The sequence below is a fragment of the Medicago truncatula genome, chromosome 7 (assembly GCF_003473485.1).
Source record: "Medicago truncatula cultivar Jemalong A17 chromosome 7, MtrunA17r5.0-ANR, whole genome shotgun sequence".
Classification (NCBI taxonomy): Eukaryota; Viridiplantae; Streptophyta; class Magnoliopsida; order Fabales; family Fabaceae; genus Medicago; species Medicago truncatula.
Window position 1 is genome coordinate 51,910,731 of NC_053048.1, and position 20,125 is coordinate 51,930,855.

General features: G+C 36.4%; 1 protein-coding gene across 1 annotated transcript; it reads left to right on the top strand.

Annotated features, from left to right (window-relative positions):
• The first annotated feature begins 14,116 nt into the window (after positions 1-14,116).
• On the top strand, positions 14,117-19,118 carry LOC11432035 (DEAD-box ATP-dependent RNA helicase 24). The gene is made up of 5 exons (XM_003625938.4): positions 14,117-14,947; positions 15,413-16,641; positions 17,627-17,666; positions 17,835-18,237; positions 18,330-19,118. The coding sequence occupies exons 1-5, from the start codon at positions 14,338-14,340 to the stop codon at positions 18,373-18,375; spliced, it is 2,328 nt and encodes a 775-aa protein (XP_003625986.1). The 5' UTR covers positions 14,117-14,337; the 3' UTR covers positions 18,376-19,118.
• Positions 19,119-20,125: the final 1,007 nt, after the last annotated feature.

The following is a 20,125-nucleotide window of genomic DNA, read 5'->3' on the forward strand; positions in this document are numbered from 1 at the left end:
GACATCTTAATTGAAAAAGTGCCTATTAGGGAATTAAATACCATATTTCTTATAGGAGTTATGTTATTTGAACATCCATATATGTAACAACTTTTGTGACAACCAAAATTTTACAAAGGAAATGAGGTAGTGGCACAAAAACCAAAGCAATAGAGAGAGAAAGTAAAAAGATAACGTGAATATGAGATAGAAAGTTGTCACAAAAGTTGTAAAAAATGGTTGTTCAAATATCATTTCTCTTCTTATAAACATAATTTCTAGACATTTTTCACATTCTTATCTTTCCAAAAAATTGAGTAATTGAGAGACTTTTGAAAGAAGACTGTTGATTTACTCTATACATGTCGATAAAGTATAATATTTTTGTTGCAAAGTGTTCACTTCTCACAATAACAGCCACATGAGTATTTTAGCACGTGATGGTGTGACGTTTAACAAATGATGAATTGAATGAGTGGAAACATTTAAGTGAGAAACCAAATAACATATCACTAATACTGAAAAACTACTCTGAGATCATCAACATCAAAGTAAAGTTTGAACAATCTAGCCATGTATTAAGAAAAATATGATAGAACATATTGATGTGAATATGATTATTAGTGATTTTACATTTAAAAATGCTCATAGAGATGATGGAGGGTGCCGTTTAATTTGGGAAAGACTAGTTTTTCCCCACCATGGGAAAGTTAGTTTTTAACCATTAGATTAAATAGGGTACACAATTTTATCATGGTCTCTCAACATCAAATTTTTCCCACATCATCTTCCACCACCAAAACACTTTGTCTTCTTCAACTTTGATCTTGGTTTTGCTATGGCAGAAATTTATGTTTGTCTCAGCAAAATTGCTCAAACTTGCATTGATGGCTACAATTTCTTCTCCAGAATTGCTCAAATTGAAGCAATTGAAGCACATGCATTGATGGCTCCACGTTTTTCTTGTAATGTTGCTGTTAATTATTCTGCAACCATTATCCTCCAATTTGTTGGTTTTGATTTTGATTTTAACTACTGGAATTAGTTTGTTGAAATTGAATTCAATTCTTCATGCCAATACAACAATTGAATAACTTTGTTATATATAATGAGGTGTATAGATGTTGAGGCAAAATCCCTAATTAATTTTAAAGATAATAAACTTTAATGATTAAGGATTAAATGGACTTTGATTAATTCCTTGGTATTTAACTTGTGTTCTTGAGTGTTTTCACTAAGACAGGAACAAGGTCTGAATCATACCAAGATGCATAAAATCAAAGGACATTGAATCCATGAACTAATTCTAAAGTTCAGAAAGTTAGTTCAGAATGTTGATCAGAAAGTTGATCAGAACGTTCTGATGAGAGCTCAGAAGCAACCCTGTTCAGAAGCAACCTTGCTCAGAAGCAACCCTGTTCAGAAGCAACCTTGTTCAGAAGCAACCCTGTTCAGAAGCAACCCAGTTCAGAAGGTTGTTCAGAAGCAACCAGTTCAGAAGCAACCTAGTTCAGAAGGTTGTTCTTATACAAGCCAAGAATCTCAAGAACTGTGGTCAAGGTCATGCAAGGCACATGTGACATGAATATATGTCCAGGAAAGTACATTTGCATGGATCAATCAAGCAATAAAGGCATATACAAGAGTTATGTCAAAGAAGGCATTCAATGTTCATTTAAGACTATGAACATTGATGTACTAGGAATACTTCACAAAGGAATATCATCCTAGATGTTATCATCACTGCTCTTCATTATTGTTTCACTATTAGGATTTGATTACATCAAATGATAGTCTTACAAATCATCCTAAGTGAAACAGATGGAACATTCTGATGATCAGAATGTTCAAGCTCAGCTCATGCTTACTTTATGAACAGTATAGTAGGTGAAAAGCAAAAAGCAAAAGCAAAGCAAATCTGTCATCTCCAACAAGAGATAGACACGTCTGAGAGTTGGTACTGATCAAGGACAACACAATCTCTCAAAGCATGGGCATGAAGATGCAGAATCCCACTAAATCCTCCTGCACCGGTTCCAAGACAAAATCTGGGAAAGGAACATTCTGATGTATGAAGAAAAGTCCATACATTGGTTATTGTCCAGAAATTCATATGAAAAGCATATGCATAGCCCAGAACTTCATGTGTTCATTCATACATGATGAACCCAGATGAAGATCATCATGAACACAACAACATTCTGATGTTCATCAGAGATCAGAATGTTTGCCCAGAATTTCAAGTTAAAGCTTGTGGGACCCAGGACACATGGCATAACACCATTGGACACCCTACAACGGCTATATGAGCCCAAAGACTCTATAAATATAGGGCTTGGCCTTAGCAAAACTTACACCATTGCAAAGCATACAAGAAAACAACTCTGATTTTGTTTGAAGCTTTTGCAAACTGAAATTGATCAATCTCTAAGTCTTTCATCAACTTAGTGCAAATCAATACTCTTGTTATCTGTAGGATAACCTCTTCTTCTTCTTCTTTCATTGTTTGTTTTACAAACACCCAACTTCCATACAAATTGTAACAAAGTCTCATCTAGCTTTTAGAGGTCCTAAAGTGTTAGGTTGAGCAAAGATTGTAAAAGTCTAAGTGGTTAACTTAGCAAGAAGGTGCAAGCCTGCTGAGGCTTAGAGAATACAGGAGTGTAATTGTTCAGGTGAACAAGATTGTAAGGTGCAGGACTTGAGAGGTTATCTCAAGCATCTTAGTGGAAACTCTCACAGGATTGTGGGGAGTGGACTAGCCCACATTGGGTGAACCACTATAACTCTTTGTGTGTTCTTTCTTTCTTCTCTATACTCTTTTATTTACAGTATACACAACACACACTTACACTTATACTTTATTAAGCAATTTTGTTTATGAACTTCAGAACATTCTGAAGTCAGAAAGTTAACATAATTCCAAGTAAACAACTTGAGAATCACTTTTAAGTTTCAGGATAATTTTTAAAGGGTCACAATTCAAACCCCCCCCTTCCTTGTGACTATTTTATCTACTTCAATTGGTATCAGAGCTGGGCTCTAAGGGTTTGAACACTTAAACAAGTGTTAGAGAAAAGATTCAGGAAGTATGTCTAAAGTCAAGTACATAGCTGAAGGAGGATCTTCAAATAGACCACCACTCTTTGATGGATCAAACTACTACTTCTGGAAAGGCAAGATGGAACTCTTTCTCAGATCTCAAGACAATGATATGTGGGCAGTCATCACAAATGGAGACTTTGTTCCAACAAACAAAGAAGGAGCTGTCAAAGCAAAAAGTGCATGGTCAACAGATGAAAAAGCTCAGGTATTACTAAACTCTAAAGCTAGACTCTTTCTATCATGTGCACTAACCATGGAAGAAAGTGAAAGAGTTGATGAATGTACAAATGCTAAAGGAGTATGGGATACTCTGAAAATACATCATGAGGGTACATCTCATGTCAAAGAAACTAGAATTGACATTGGAGTCAGAAAATTTGAAGTCTTTGAAATGAGTAAAAATGAAACCATTGATGAGATGTATGCAAGATTTACTACAATAGTAAATGAAATGAGATCTCTTGGAAAGGCATATTCCACTCATGATAGAATTAGAAAAATTCTGAGATGTCTTCCAAGTATGTGGAGACCTATGGTCACTGCAATCACTCAGGCCAAAGATTTAAAATCTATGAACCTGGAAGATCTCATTGGTTCACTAAGAGCTCATGAAGTTGTACTTCAAGGAGACAAACCAGTAAAGAAGGTAAGAACACTTGCCTTGAAAGCATCTCAGCAAACCTCATCAGTTGCTGATGAAGATGTGCAAGAACCACAAGAATTAGAAGAAGTTCATGAAGAAGAAGCTGAAGATGAACTTGCACTAATCTCTAAAAGAATTCAAAGGATGATGTTGAGAAGAAATCAGATCAGAAAGAAGTTTCCAAAGACCAACATCAGCATCAAAACTGAAGCTGACAAAAGTCAAGTCACTTGCTATGGATGCAACAAAACTGGACATTTCAAAAATGAATGTCCTGACATCAAAAAGGTTCAGAAAAAACCTCCCTTCAAGAAGAAAGCAATGATCACATGGGATGACATGGAAGAATCAGATTCTCAAGAAGATGCAGATACAGACATGGGACTGATGGCTCAGTCAGATGATGAGGAAGAGGTAATTATCTATAAAACTGATTCTTTATATAAAGATCTTGAAAACAAAATTGATAGTCTCTTATATGATTCAAACTTCTTAACTAATAGATGTCACTCTTTAATCAAAGAACTTTCTGAGATAAAAGAAGAAAAAGAAATACTTCAGAACAAGTATGATGAGTCCAGAAAGACCATAAAAATTCTGCAAGATTCTCATTTTGACATGTCAGAAAAACAAAGAGAGATAAACAGAAAACAAAAAGGCATTATGTCTGTACCTTCTGAAGTACAAAAGGAAAACATACTTTTGAAAAAGGAAGTTGAAACATTGAAAAAGGATCTGACAGGGTTTATAAAATCTACAGAAACTTTTCAAAACATAGTAGGATCTCAAAATAAAAGTACTAAGAAATCTGGCTTAGGCTTTAAGGATCCAAGCAAAATTATTGGAAGTTTTGTACCTAAAGCTAAAATAAGAGTTAAATGTTGTTTTTGTGATAAGTATGGACATAATGAATCAGTATGTCATGTTAAGAAAAAATTTATCAAACAAAATAATTTAAATCTTAGTTCAGAACGTTCTCATCTCAATAGATCAGAAAGTTCACAAAAGGCTGAAAAGGCTAAGAAGACATGTTTCTACTGTAACAAATCTGATCATAAAAGACAGAATGTTACTTTCAGAAAAGATCTCTTAGAAGAACTAACCCTCAAGGACCCAACATTACATGGGTACCTAAAATTTTTATCTTGTCAAATGTAGGTCTTGCCTCAGGGTGCAAGAACAAAACCATGGTACCTGGATAGTGGTTGTTCTAGGCACATGACAGGTGACAGGGATTATTTTCTAACTTTTGAAAAGAAGGATGGAGGACTAGTGACATTTGGAAACAATGACAAAGGTAAAATCAGAGGTAAAGGTACTATAGGTAATCTTAACTCTGCTAGAATAGAAAATGTTCAGTATGTGGAAGGTTTAAAACATAATCTACTTAGCATAAGTCAATTGTGTGATAGTGGATTTGAAGTTATCTTTAAACCTAACATATGTGAAGTCAGACAAACCTCCTCTAACAAATTGTTTTTCTCTGGTTCAAGAAGAAAGAACTTATATGTTTTAGAACTAAATGATATGCCTGCTGAATCTTGTTTTATGTCTCTTGAAAAAGACAAATGGATCTGGCACAAAAGGGCTGGTCATATAAGCATGAAAACCATTGCTAAACTTTCTCAACTTGATCTAGTTAGAGGTTTGCCTAAGATTAGCTTTGAAAAGGACAGAATCTGTGAAGCATGTGTTAAAGGTAAACAAGTAAAAAGTAGTTTTAAAACTATTGAGTTTATCTCAACTCAGAAACCTTTAGAGCTTCTTCACATTGATCTGTTTGGTCCTGTTCAAACTGCAAGTCTAACTGGCAAAAGATATGGATTTGTTATTGTTGATGATTTCTCCAGATTTACATGGGTGCTATTTTTAAAACATAAAGATGAATCTTTTGAAGCTTTTCAAAACTTTTGCAAAAGAGTTCAAAATGAAAAAGGTTATAATATCATCACAGTTAGGAGTGATCATGGAGGAGAATTTGAAAATGCATCCTTCAAAACATTCTTTGATGAAAATGGTATTAAACATAATTTTTCTTGTGCAAGAACTCCACAACAAAATGGAGTTGTTGAAAGAAAAAATAGAACCTTGCAAGAAATGGCAAGAACAATGTTAAATGGAGTTGTTGAAAGAAAAAAATAGAACCTTGCAAGAAATGGCAAGAACAATGTTAAATGAATCAAATGTTGAAAATTACTTTTGGGCAGAAGCCATTAACACATCTTGTTACATTTTGAATAGAGTTTCTATAAGAAAGGTTCTTAACAAAACCCCATATGAACTCTGGAAAAATATTAAACCTAGCATATCTTACTTTCACATTTTTGGCTGCTATTGTTACATACTGAACAATAAAGAAAAATTGGGTAAGTTTGATCCTAAATCAGATAAAGCTATCTTTTTAGGATACTCTACAACTTCTAAAGGTTATAGAGTGTACAATCTAAAAACCCAGACAGTTGAAATTAGTATGCATATCATATTTGATGAATATGATGAACATTCTAAACCTAAAGAGAATGAAGACACTGAAGTACCAACACTTCAGAATGTTCCAGTTCAAAATACTGAGAACACAGTAGAGAAAGAAGATGATCAGAATGTTCAGGATCAATCTTTTCAAAGTCCACCTAGAAGCTGGAGAATGGTAGGGGATCATCCTACTGATCAAATCATTGGAAGCACAACTGATGGTGTAAGAACCAGATTGTCCTTTCAAGATAACAACATGGCAATGATTTCTCAAATGGAACCCAAGTCAATCAATGAAGCCATTATTGATGACTCTTGGATTAAGGCCATGAAGGAAGAACTTTCTCAGTTTGAAAGAAACAGAGTTTGGAACTTGGTTCCAAATAATCAAGATAAAACCATCATTGGAACAAGATGGGTTTTTAGAAACAAGCTTGATGAAGAAGGTAAAGTTGTCAGAAACAAAGCAAGGTTAGTTGCTCAAGGTTACAACCAACAAGAAGGTATTGACTATGATGAGACCTTTGCACCAGTTGCAAGGTTAGAAGCCATCAGAATTCTTCTTGCTTATGCTGCACATAAAAGCATTAAACTTTTTCAAATGGATGTGAAAAGTGCATTTTTAAATGGTTTTCTAAATGAAGAAGTTTATGTAAGTCAACCACCTGGATTCATAAACAAAGAAAAACCAAATCATGTTTTCAAATTAACAAAAGCTCTTTATGGTCTTAAACAAGCTCCTAGAGCTTGGTATGACAGACTTAGCACATTTTTAATTGAAAATGGTTTTTCAAGAGGAAAAATTGATACCACACTTTTTAGAAAAACACATAATACTGACTTGCTTATTGTTCAAGTATATGTGGATGACATTATTTTTGGTGCTACTAAAATAAAAATGTGTGAAGAATTTTCCAACCTTATGCAAAGTGAATTTGAGATGAGCATGATGGGTGAACTTGGTTTTTTCCTTGGTTTACAAATCAAACAACATTCAAATGGAATTTTTATAAGTCAAGAAAAGTATATCAAAGACATTCTTAAGAAATATAAAATGAATGAGGCAAAAATCATGAGCACCCCTATGCATCCATCTTCAAGTTTAGATAAGGATGAGAGTGGAAAATCTATTTCTGAAAAAGAATATAGAGGCATGATAGGTTCATTATTATATTTGACTGCTAGCAGACCTGATATAGTGTTTGCAGTTGGATTATGTGCTAGATTTCAAACATGTGCAAAAGAATCTCACTTAACTGCAGTTAAAAGAATATTTAGATATCTAGTAGGTACTACTGATCTTGGCCTTTGGTATAGAAAAGGTTCTAGTTTTGATCTTGTAGCCTATTGTGATGCTGATTATGCTGGAGACAAAGTTGAGAGGAAGAGCACAAGTGGATCCTGTCAATTCTTAGGACAAGCATTGATTGGATGGTCTTGCAGAAAGCAAAACACTATTGCACTCTCCACAACTGAAGCTGAGTATGTATCTGCAGCTAGCTGCTGCTCTCAAATTTTATGGGTAAGAAATCAGCTGGAAGATTACTCTCTAAGGTACACAAGTGTTCCTATTTATTGTGACAATACAAGTGCAATTAATCTTTCTAAGAATCCTATTCAGCATTCTAGGTCTAAACATATTGAAATAAAACATCATTTCATTAGAGACCATGTTCAGAAAAAAAATATTGCATTAAGCTTTGTTGATACTGAAAATCAATTGGCTGACATTTTCACAAAACCCCTTGTTGAGGATAGATTCAATTTTCTTAAAGAAAAATTGTTAATCATGAAAAATCCCAATAAAGATTGATTACTGATCACTAAGGGCCTTAAATTAAACCCCTTGATGTCATCTGATACAAATCAGATAGATCCATCTTTATCTCACTCTCAATGTTCCTGAGTTCAGAATGTTCCTGAGTTCAGAACGTTCATCAGGTCAGAATGTTCAAATGATCAGAATGTTCATTGCAATATTCATACGATCAGAACAGTCACAAGTATGTTCATCTGAGTTTATTCATTCATGATGTTCTTGAAATTTTTTTTGTTCAGAACCCAAATTCTGGGTCAAACAATCTCATGCGTGAGATCTTGTTTTGACCTGTTCAAAAAATCCATCCATAATCTTAAGCATTTAATGCTTGGTTATAAGAAGTCATGTTTAAGGTTTAACCACCATGTAATGGCTTAACCATCAAATCATCCAAAATCCATTCATCTTCCCAAACGGCTACTTTTTCCTTTCTCTCTCCTAGGCGTTGCTTTTTGACAGTTTTTCATCCTTCCCAATGCTAACTGTCATCATATCACTACTATTCTTTTTCTCTTGCACGTTTTGTCTATATAATCAGTTACCAACTCTGATTATTTCACTTCCATCTCATTTCCTAAAAATTCAAACTGCTCTGTTCTTCATTTTCTGAAAAAATGGCTAGAACCAAAACTACCCCAAGACTTTCCGAAGAACATTTTCAACCACCACCATCCAACACCGCTGCTGATCAAACCTCTGATCAACAACTTTTGAGTGAAACCCCTGTACGCACCATTCTTCAGGACGTAATCATTCCTGCTTCTGAAAATCCCAAATCTTCCAAAACCAGATCCTCTAAGAAACCCATCATCAAACCCAGACCAATACCTACCAGACGATCAACAAGGATGAAGAAACCTTTGAAGAAACCAAAGGTATCTCACGTGAATCTAGATTCTGACGAAGAAAAAGAAGATGATGAAGACTCTGAGGATGAAACAGAGGAAGATCCAGAAGAAGAGGATGAAGACTCTGAACAAACTCTTTCTGACGCAATGAAATCAGTAAAAGCTTCCTCAAAAAGGGATAAGGAACTTACAAAGATAATACTTCAAAGGAGGAAGGAGATTGCTGCTGAAGCTATGCCCTTATCTGAGGAAAAGACCTCTGAAGATGAAGAAGCAAGTGAAGAGGAAGTATCTGAAGAAAAGGCTGAAAAAGAAGAAGAGAAAGGCTCTTCTAAGAAGCATGGGAAAGGTAAAGATATTACCAAACTTGCTGCTACCTTAAAAGCTTCAAGGGCAGAAAAGATTGCTCTCAGACCAATGTGTAGAACCAAGTATTTCAACCTTGAAAGTCTGGAAACCAAGGCATGGAATATGAAGGAGTTCACTGAACCTCAAGGATGGACGAACTTCATAACTCTTCAAGAACACACCTATGAAGACTTGGTCAGAGAGTTCTACACCAACCTATCAGTTCAGGAAAAGAAGAATGGAAATGAGAAGTTTCTCATATCATCAGTCAAAGGTGTAAAGATCAAGATGACTCAGGAATTTGTCTCTGAAGCATTCAAAATTCCAAATGAAGGTAATCAGCTATACTCTAGCTTCTGGTTTGATGAATCTAGAGTTAACCGTAACAAACTCATAGTTAAATATACCAAAGAAAATCACACCTTTAACTCCACAAACCTGGAAGATACTCCCAAAATTCTTCACAACATGATTAGGCATTGTCTTTTACCTAGATGTGGATCTTTTGAACTTGTCTCTGACATAGATCTTTGTTTCATCTACCATCTCATGAAAAAGATTAAGTTAAATCTGTGTTTTATCATTATTCAACACATGATTGATTCATGCCTAGCCATAAAACAAACATCTGCTGGACTACCCTATGGAATGCATCTCACTTCCATTTTTCAAAAGGCAAAAGTGCCCCTTGAAGGAGAGAAACGCAAGCTGGATTTTATGACCTTTTCTTCCAAGACCTTAGGTCAACTCCATATTACTTCATCCAACATGCCAGCCTCCAAAACTTCTGGACCCTCTGGATCTGGTAAAAGAAATTCTGATCAGAATGTTCAGAAAGCTGTGAAGAAAAGAAGGGTTGAAGAGATTACAGATACCAAAACTCCCTCTCCACCAGCAGAAAATACTGAGTTTGGTACTCAGAATGTTGATGGAGAAACTCAGGAAGTGGCTGAGCTCTTAGCTTCAAATATGAACATTGAAGAAGAAGCTCAAGATGTGGAGTTCTCAACTGGATTTGATCTCAATATTGAAGATATCAACATTGACTTCAATAGTGAGTTGTTTCAATATGGACAAGAAACAACTCAGCAAGCTCCAAAAGGTCAGAATGTTGAAATTCCTGCTGTTCAGAATGTTCAGAATGTTGAAACTTCTGTTGGTCAGAATGTTGCAGTGTCTAAAGCCCAGAATGATGAAGATATTCATGTCATGACTGATCGAGACAATCAAGAGCTTGATGCTCAGCATGCCTCAAATGAACTTCCTCCAGATGGCCAGCTGTCAGTTGATCCCATGCCTTTGGCATCAGGATCTCTGCCCTCTGAGGAGGTACAGCTCATGGCCCAAAATGGTCAGAATGTTAACCCATCATCCTCCACCATGGATTCTGTTGCAGGTGCTACCAACTTCTTGGTCTCTGACCTTCCTACTCCACCTTTCATTCCTTCCTCCACTCCACCACCACAACAAATGAAGACCACCACAAGAAGCAAACTTCCAAACATGGCTGCTTTATTTGACTCTCTCAACACCTTTGTGTCTGCAAACAGAAAGCAAGCTGAAGCCTCTGGTCCTGCTGAACCTGCTAAGCCTTCAAGAGCAGAGAAGATAGCCTCAAGGGCACTTAGAGTCTCCACCAAGACCCACAAAATTGCTTGTGTGCTGGCTGACTGGACTGTCAAAGTCCATGCTCCTGGTTTGGCCATTCCACCTCCAGTATTTGATGACCCCTCCATCTTTGACGCAGAACCCTCTTCTGATTCTGGAGACTCCACTCCATGAATCTTTTCAGAAATCCTCCCTATCCTTTTTGCAGATGACAAAAGGGGGAGAAGCTTTAGGATTCAAAGTCTTTAAGTTTTTTTTAGTTATAGGCCCTAAGTAGGTCTAGGTGATCAATTGATATTGGAATTTATAAATTCCATCTTTTGCTCTTCTTGATCACATGCACTTTGATTTTCTTTTTTGTTTTTGAACCATCCTTTCATGTAATGTACTTCATGTTATATCAAATGAATGAATATTGAATTTGGTTCAGTCTTGCATATTTTTACTTTATGCAAAAGATTATGAAATTGAGGGGAGCTTTTTAAAGTTCTTAAAAACTCTGCATAATGGATTATAAAAATGAGGGGGAGCATTAAAATAAATTTTTAAGCTCTGTTATTTTTCATATATATAATCAAAATCCTTAATCCTAAATCATAAGTTTATCATCTTCAAAAAGGGGGAGATTGTTGAGGCAAAATCCCTAATTAATTTTAAAGATAATAAACTTTAATGATTAAGGATTAAATGGACTTTGATTAATTCCTTGGTATTTAACTTGTGTTCTTGAGTGTTTTCACTAAGACAGGAACAAGGTCTGAATCATACCAAGATGCATAAAATCAAAGGACATTGAATCCATGAACTAATTCTAAAGTTCAGAAAGTTAGTTCAGAATGTTGATCAGAAAGTTGATCAGAACGTTCTGATGAGAGCTCAGAAGCAACCCTGTTCAGAAGCAACCTTGCTCAGAAGCAACCCTGTTCAGAAGCAACCTTGCTCAGAAGCAACCCTGTTCAGAAGCAACCTTGCTCAGAAGCAACCCTGTTCAGAAGCAACCTTGTTCAGAAGCAACCCTGTTCAGAAGCAACCCAGTTCAGAAGCAACCAGTTCAGAAGCAACCTAGTTCAGAAGGTTGTTCTTATACAAGCCAAGAATCTCAAGAACTGTGGTCAAGGTCATGCAAGGCACATGTGACATGAATATATGTCCAGGAAAGTACATTTGCATGGATCAATCAAGCAATAAAGGCATATACAAGAGTTATGTCAAAGAAGGCATTCAATGTTCATTTAAGACTATGAACATTGATGTACTAGGAATACTTCACAAAGGAATATCATCCTAGATGTTATCATCACTGCTCTTCATTATTGTTTCACTATTAGGATTTGATTACATCAAATGATAGTCTTACAAATCATCCTAAGTGAAACAGATGGAACATTCTGATGATCAGAATGTTCAAGCTCAGCTCATGCTTACTTTATGAACAGTATAGTAGGTGAAAAGCAAAAAGCAAAAGCAAAGCAAATCTGTCATCTCCAACAAGAGATAGACACGTCTGAGAGTTGGTACTGATCAAGGACAACACAATCTCTCAAAGCATGGGCATGAAGATGCAGAATCCCACTAAATCCTCCTGCACCGGTTCCAAGACAAAATCTGGGAAAGGAACATTCTGATGTATGAAGAAAAGTCCATACATTGGTTATTGTCCAGAAATTCATATGAAAAGCATATGCATAGCCCAGAACTTCATGTGTTCATTCATACATGATGAACCCAGATGAAGAACATGATGAACCCAGATGAAGATCATCATGAACACAACAACATTCTGATGTTCATCAGAGATCAGAATGTTTGCCCAGAATTTCAAGTTAAAGCTTGTGGGACCCAGGACACATGGCATAACACCATTGGACACCCTACAACGGCTATATGAGCCCAAAGACTCTATAAATAGAGGGCTTGGCCTTAGCAAAACTTACACCATTGCAAAGCATACAAGAAAACAACTCTGATTTTGTTTGAAGCTTTTGCAAACTGAAATTGATCAATCTCTAAGTCTTTCATCAACTTAGTGCAAATCAATACTCTTGTTATCTGTAGGATAACCTCTTCTTCTTCTTCTTTCATTGTTTGTTTTACAAACACCCAACTTCCATACAAATTGTAACAAAGTCTCATCTAGCTTTTAGAGGTCCTAAAGTGTTAGGTTGAGCAAAGATTGTAAAAGTCTAAGTGGTTAACTTAGCAAGAAGGTGCAAGCCTGCTGAGGCTTAGAGAATACAGGAGTGTAATTGTTCAGGTGAACAAGATTGTAAGGTGCAGGACTTGAGAGGTTATCTCAAGCATCTTAGTGGAAACTCTCACAGGATTGTGGGGAGTGGACTAGCCCACATTGGGTGAACCACTATAACTCTTTGTGTGTTCTTTCTTTCTTCTCTATACTCTTTTATTTACAGTATACACAACACACACTTACACTTATACTTTATTAAGCAATTTTGTTTATGAACTTCAGAACATTCTGAAGTCAGAAAGTTAACATAATTCCAAGTAAACAACTTGAGAATCACTTTTAAGTTTCAGGATAATTTTTAAAGGGTCACAATTCAAACCCCCCCCTTCCTTGTGACTATTTTATCTACTTCAATAGATTGTTATGCAGCAAATGAATGTTAAACAAAATTGGATAAACAGATAATATTACTGTCACCGCCCCTTGTCAATATTGTCCTCCGCCTTCACCACCGCCAACATCGTCAAAGAGAGGTAAGGTTGAGGACGAGATAGAGAAAGAAGAACCATGAAGCAAGCACAAAATTTTGAGAGAGTTGCAAAGGGGGAAGGGCGAGAGAGTTTAGAGAGAGAGACGACGTCGGGCTCGGTTCAGTGTGGTGGGTCATCGCCGGTAGGGAGAGAAGTCCATGAAAAGTGAAAGGGGGAAGAAAGAGAAAAAAGATATTAACAAAACACAGGAAAAAAAAATGAGGTGAATCAGTAAACAGATAATATTAAAATATGAAGGTTAGAAAGCTTGGACAAAAACAGTGACCTTGTGCTGGTGGTGGGTGAGTGACCATGGAGGAGAGAATGATGGTAGAAGAAAGTGTGGAAAAATCTAGTAATAAGAGAGTATGATTAAAATGTATTCCTCATTTGATCCAACGGCCAAAAAAACCTTTCCCATGGTGGGAAAAAACTTACCTTTCCCAAATTAAACGGCACCTCATATAGGTGTTTGTTTTACTTTACCTTATTAATGGGCTTTATCATGCGGTTCGGGTACCCGCCCACCCAACGAAAAATACCCATACTCGCCTTCACCTTCATCCTTTAATTTAACCAGAAACTCGACCATACGCGGTGGAAACAACAACAACACTGCTCGCAACATTCCACTACTACCCATAGCTCCAAAATTAAAACCCTTCTTTTTATTCAAACTCAACTCTAACCTAAATTCCATTATTTCCCTCAAATTTTATTTATCGTGTGCAAGCTCAAGTTAGGGTTTTCTCCTTCTCAGTGAAATTTCCAAGCAACAACGAAAGTATTAACCTGAGATGTCGAAGAGAAAGTTCGGATTCGAAGGTTTCGGCATAAACCGTCAATCAACCTACAGTTTCGAACGATCTCAACCTCCTCAACGTCTCTACGTTCCTCCTTCATCTCGTAAAAGCCACGACAATTTCGAAGACAACGACCTTGATAACATCGAGTACGATGATGATTCCAGAGAAGAACAATCAAACAATGATGATAACGCCGGTGGTGGTGGTGGTGGTGAAGAGGACGAAATCGATCCATTAGATGCATTCATGGAAGGAATACACGAGGAGATGAAATCGGCGCCGCCCCCGAAGCCGAAGGAGAAGGTGGAAGATAGATATAAAGATGATTTAGAGGATGATCCAATGGAGAGTTTTTTGAGGGCGAAGAAGGATTTAGGGTTGACGTTGGCGTCGGATGCGTTGCATGCTGGATATGATTCTGATGAGGAGGTTTATGCTGCTGCTAAAGCTGTGGATGCTGGTTTGATTGATTATGATTCTGATGATAATCCTATTGTTCTTGATAAGAAGAAAATTGAACCTATTGCTCCTCTTGATCATAATGAAATTGATTATGAACCGTTTAATAAGGATTTTTATGAGGAGTCACCTTCAATATCAGGTAATTTAACATAACCCTATTTTTATGTTTTACTTGTTTATGTAGAATTGCATCTACTTAGCCACTTTCTCTGTGTGTATGTGTTTTGATATTTCACATGGGGGATAATGTCATTACAACCCTGTTTGAATAATCAACTTAATTAAAAGCATATAGCCAAGAACTTCTATCATATAATAGCTTATGTATAAGCTAGAAGCTATTTCTATATCAAAAGAGAAAATAAAGTCAAACTTTTTTCACACAAGCTAAAAGTTGTTTTCATAAACTATCATGGAGAGCTTGTGGAAATAAGCCGAAAACAACTAATGGCCACGCCATTAGCTGTTTCAATAAGCTCTCCCTAACGGTTCACCAGTGTGCTTGTGTCGGTAGATAAGCTCAAGTCAATTCAAATAGCATCCATGTTATAAGTTGAGTGCGATTGAACGTTTGGGACTCTTATGTTTTCTGTGCTTGATACAGGTATGAGTGAGCAAGATGTAATTGATTACAGGAAGAGTTTGGCTATTCGGGTATCAGGTTTTGAAGTTCCTAAGCCAGTAAAAACATTTGAGGACTGTGGGTTTGCTCCACAAATTATGGGTGCTATAAAGAAACAAGGTTATGAGAAGCCGACGTCTATACAATGCCAAGCTTTACCGGTTGTGCTTTCTGGTAGAGATATCATTGGCATAGCGAAAACTGGTTCTGGTAAAACTGCTGCTTTTGTGCTTCCTATGATCGTGCATATCATGGATCAGCCTGAACTTCAGAAGGAGGAAGGTCCTATAGGAGTCATATGTGCACCTACCAGAGAATTGGCACATCAGATATATCTTGAGGCCAAGAAATTTGCTAAAGCATATGGAATACGTGTCTCTGCTGTCTATGGTGGAATGTCAAAACTTGAACAGTTCAAAGAACTCAAGGCAGGCTGTGAGATAGTTGTTGCCACGCCTGGAAGATTGATAGACATGCTAAAAATGAAGGCGTTGGCAATGCTCAGAGCAACTTACCTGGTGCTTGATGAGGCTGATCGAATGTTTGATCTTGGATTTGAGCCGCAAGTAAGGTCCATTGTTGGTCAGATTAGGCCAGACCGCCAAACCTTGCTCTTCTCTGCAACAATGCCTCGCAAAGTCGAAAAGTTAGCCAGGGAAATCCTTTCCGATCCTATCAGAGTGACAGTGGGAGAGGTGGGGATGGCAAATGAAGATATTACTCAAGTTGTTCAAGTAATTCCTTCTGATTCTGAGAAATTGCCGTGGCTTCTGGAGAAATTGCACGAAATGATTGATCAAGGTGATACATTAGTTTTTGCTTCCAAAAAGGCCACTGTGGATGAAATTGAAGTACAATTGGGTCAGAGAGGCTTTAAAGTTGCTGCCCTGCATGGTGATAAGGATCAATCTTCTCGTATGGATATTTTACAGAAATTTAAATCTGGCGCCTACCATGTACTTATTGCAACTGATGTTGCCGCTCGTGGTCTTGACATTAAGTCAATTAAAACCGTGGTTAACTTTGATATTGCTAAAGATATGGACATGCATGTTCATCGCATTGGAAGAACAGGTCGTGCTGGTGACAAGGACGGAGTTGCATACACTCTTATAACTCAAAAAGAAGCACGGTTTGCTGGTGAATTGGTTAATAGCTTAGTTGCTGCGGGTCAGAATGTGTCCACAGAGTTGATGGATCTTGCTATGAAGGTAATGATGCCCTACACAGTATTTTTTCTTCATCACGAGTATTGATGGTTGTGCAATTAATTTCATGCTTGTAGACTCTCGTATCCATATGATTATTGTTGGTTTTGGTTCATGCAGTTGTAGATTTCGTAGAATCTCCCATTTATCCCCCTATGCTATTTACCGGCAAAAATGAATCATTTAATTATAACATATTTCTTGAAATGGTTATATATTAATGTATTCAATGGTGGACAAGGTTGGTTTCTAAGAAGCTGGACATCAAAAACAAATTTGATAGAAGTTATATATCTATAGGTTTCTTAGGTTTGACTGTTGGAGACTATCTGATCATTTATAAATATATTAAAATGATTGAATTGCTTTTTTCAAAAGATGAAATGGTTCCTGTCTTCCTGAACGACTAAAGGGGCTGTGAGTAGTTGAATATAAACTAAGATCAGAGAAGCATTCAGATAGTAAGATCTATTTGATTGAACATTTCGGTAAAATTATGGTAGAATGGATTTGTTGTTTAGGGTCTAAAATATACTCGACTGCTTGGTTTCGTGCTTACAGGAAATTGTTTGGATGAGAATAAAATTTGACATTTTGAGAGTCTGTGACAAATAAGTCCTGTCTCCCCTCTGGTTTTGATCGAGCTGTTGACTGTCATTTTGGCTTTTTCTATAGTGCTGCTACTTGGGTTGTCATCATGAATCCACAAAAATATTTCCCTAATAATCTTTACTTCTTTAGTATGCGCCGAAAAATATATTAGTTCGCATTACCATCTGACTTGTTATGACTATAGGGTTTGTGCACTAACAATAAAAGAGTTTATTGTTTGTTTTCTCTTTTTATTATACATTTATTTTCGTCATAATTCATATGTCATTGGTTTCTGAACACTTTTCTGATGATGTCTTATGATGTTAGTATAAGATTTAGACATCTCTTGGGCGTCTTGAAATTACTAATTGAATTTGGTCTTCTAATTCCGCAGGATGGGAGATTCAGGTCAAAACGTGATGCTAGAAAAGGAGGTAGGCTATTTGACTTGCTTACTTTTGCATATAGAATAATAAGCTGATGTTGATGTAACACACAGTTTATGCACTAATAAGCTTCGTCCTTATCTCTGCACGGTTGAGTTGTAATATCAGTCTGCTTGATTGGAAAAAATAATTATTTACATTTCTTGTGTTGTGCAGGCGGGAGAAAAGGCAAAGGCAGAGGTGGGGGTGCAGGTGGCAAAGGTGTGCGTGGAGTGGATTTTGGCTTGGGCATTGGATATAGTACAGATTCAAACAATGCACCGTCTAACGCAGTTCCAGGTCGGTCTGCCGCTGTAAATTCTCTGCGAACAGGAATGATGTCCCAATTTAGGAGTAGCTTTGTTGCTGCATCATCAACCTCCCAAAATGAAGGATTCAGTAATAATACAAGCATGGCTGTTAATAAGAGACCAACACTTGCTGGCTTTGTATCTGGTGGATCAATTGGCGGCGATATAAATACTCATCAGCAAACTGCTTCATACAATCCTGCTCCTTCAGCTGTAAATTCGACTAGTCAAAGTTCTGGAGTAAATCCTGGTCAGAACAACACAAACAGGTTACTTTTCTAAGCTGAACTTGCTTCATACATATCTTTATGGGTTAATTACTTCGGTTGCTGATAAAGTTCTTGTTTTTTCTTTTCCGCAGTTCTAAACCTAGAGAAAGGCGAAGGCCATCAGGTTGGGATAGATAGTTTGTCTTATTGAAATGCCACCACTGTCAAACTCAAGTGTACGAATGCTCATATTTGTAGGTGAAGTCTTGATTTGATTTGGCTTGTATTATCAATTGAAAGAGCATAGTGAACATAAATTGATAACATTGTAAGAATTGTATTGAGTACTGAAAAAGGAGAGCAAACTCATACAAATATTCCAGAGCCAAGGCTCCTCAAAGGTAAGAAAACATTTTCTCTCAGCCTACCTCTATGGGTCGTACCACGTGTACGACCCCAGAATAATGATGACATGAGTGAGCCAAATCTCAACATCCACTGATTGGAAAGTCTGTACTAACTGTGAGCTGGGAGTGCTATAACTCTCCCACTTTCTCTTTTTGTTCCGCCGGTAGTCTGGTAGTAGTCTCTCAAAATCTTGGACTTATCATGCCTTAAGCAGAAGATTTGAGGTTAGAAAGTCTTGCGGTTTGTTTGGTTGTTACTTTGTTAAAATCCTTTTTGCACACTACTGCACACTAAAAGAACTTGGGTTGAACTTAGATGTAGTACCAGAAGTACTATCGTGTTACTGACCCTCTCACAAGGAGAAATTTTTTGTTGTTGTAAAGCGGCAATTCGTTTACACCCTTTCAAAATTGTTGGTGAAAGAACTAAGCCTTATCCTAGTCCGGTTAATAGCATGTTTTTTTTAGTTCATGGGAAATGTACAAAAAAACAGCAATATTACCATGTAAGGAAACAAATTACCGTATCATGAATCATCGCTCAAAACAGGTTCCAGGAGATTTTTGTATATTTGAATTTGCCATTTTTTTTTTGTTTTGCCACTTTGTAGTTGCTTTAATCAACACCAACACGGACTATCTCAAACTTACCCTATCGCGTCAAGTTCAATTTATTCACTGCAAATTCTCGCAGTTTCAATTTAAAGAACATTCCAGATTCAATTATAGTCCTCTTGAATTTTCATAGAAATCAACTACACATTATACAAATTGACATGTGTAAAAACATTTTCTACTATTTAAAGTCTTGTGTGCATGACAGTTCCTTAACATCTTTGTTGAATTCTTCAATCAAGTTTGTCAACAATGAATATGAATATAAACCTCTCTTATCGAATTCTTCAATCAAAACTTCTCTAACAAACATATTTTTTTACTCAACACGTTATCTTCTACTCTCTAAAAAACCTATCTTGAATTCAAAACAATATGGCAACTTAATCCAATTTCCAAAATCTAGACGAACAAAATTAATGGTTGCCACAACTTTAGAAAGTACTTTTCCAAGTCTGTTGAGGAGTATTTGAAGAACGTGTTCTTCAACATCGAAATCAAGTCCAGCCCTTAGGAACGTTGCATGTTGACAACAAGGATAATTTGATAAGTATTCAAGCATTTGCAGAAATCCTCCCTTAAAAACTAAGAGTGTGTTTGGATGAGAGAATTTTTTGAGGGAACGTAATGTTTTGAAGGAATTCAACTACTTTGAGGTGAATTCAAACAATAGAATTCACCTTAGAGTAGTTGAATTCCCTCAAAACATTAAATTCCCCCATCCTAACACACTCAGAGAGTTTTGAAGGGGTTGACTATCTATATTTTTAAATATAATTTTTATCTTTAAAAAAATAAATTACAACATGATAAATAATTATATAATACTGCAGTAAAACCTATATTGTTTAAAAAAATATTTTATAGTGTATGTGATTCCGAAAAGAAAAATAAGCCTTATCTTCCTTCTCCTCCTAAGAATTTCA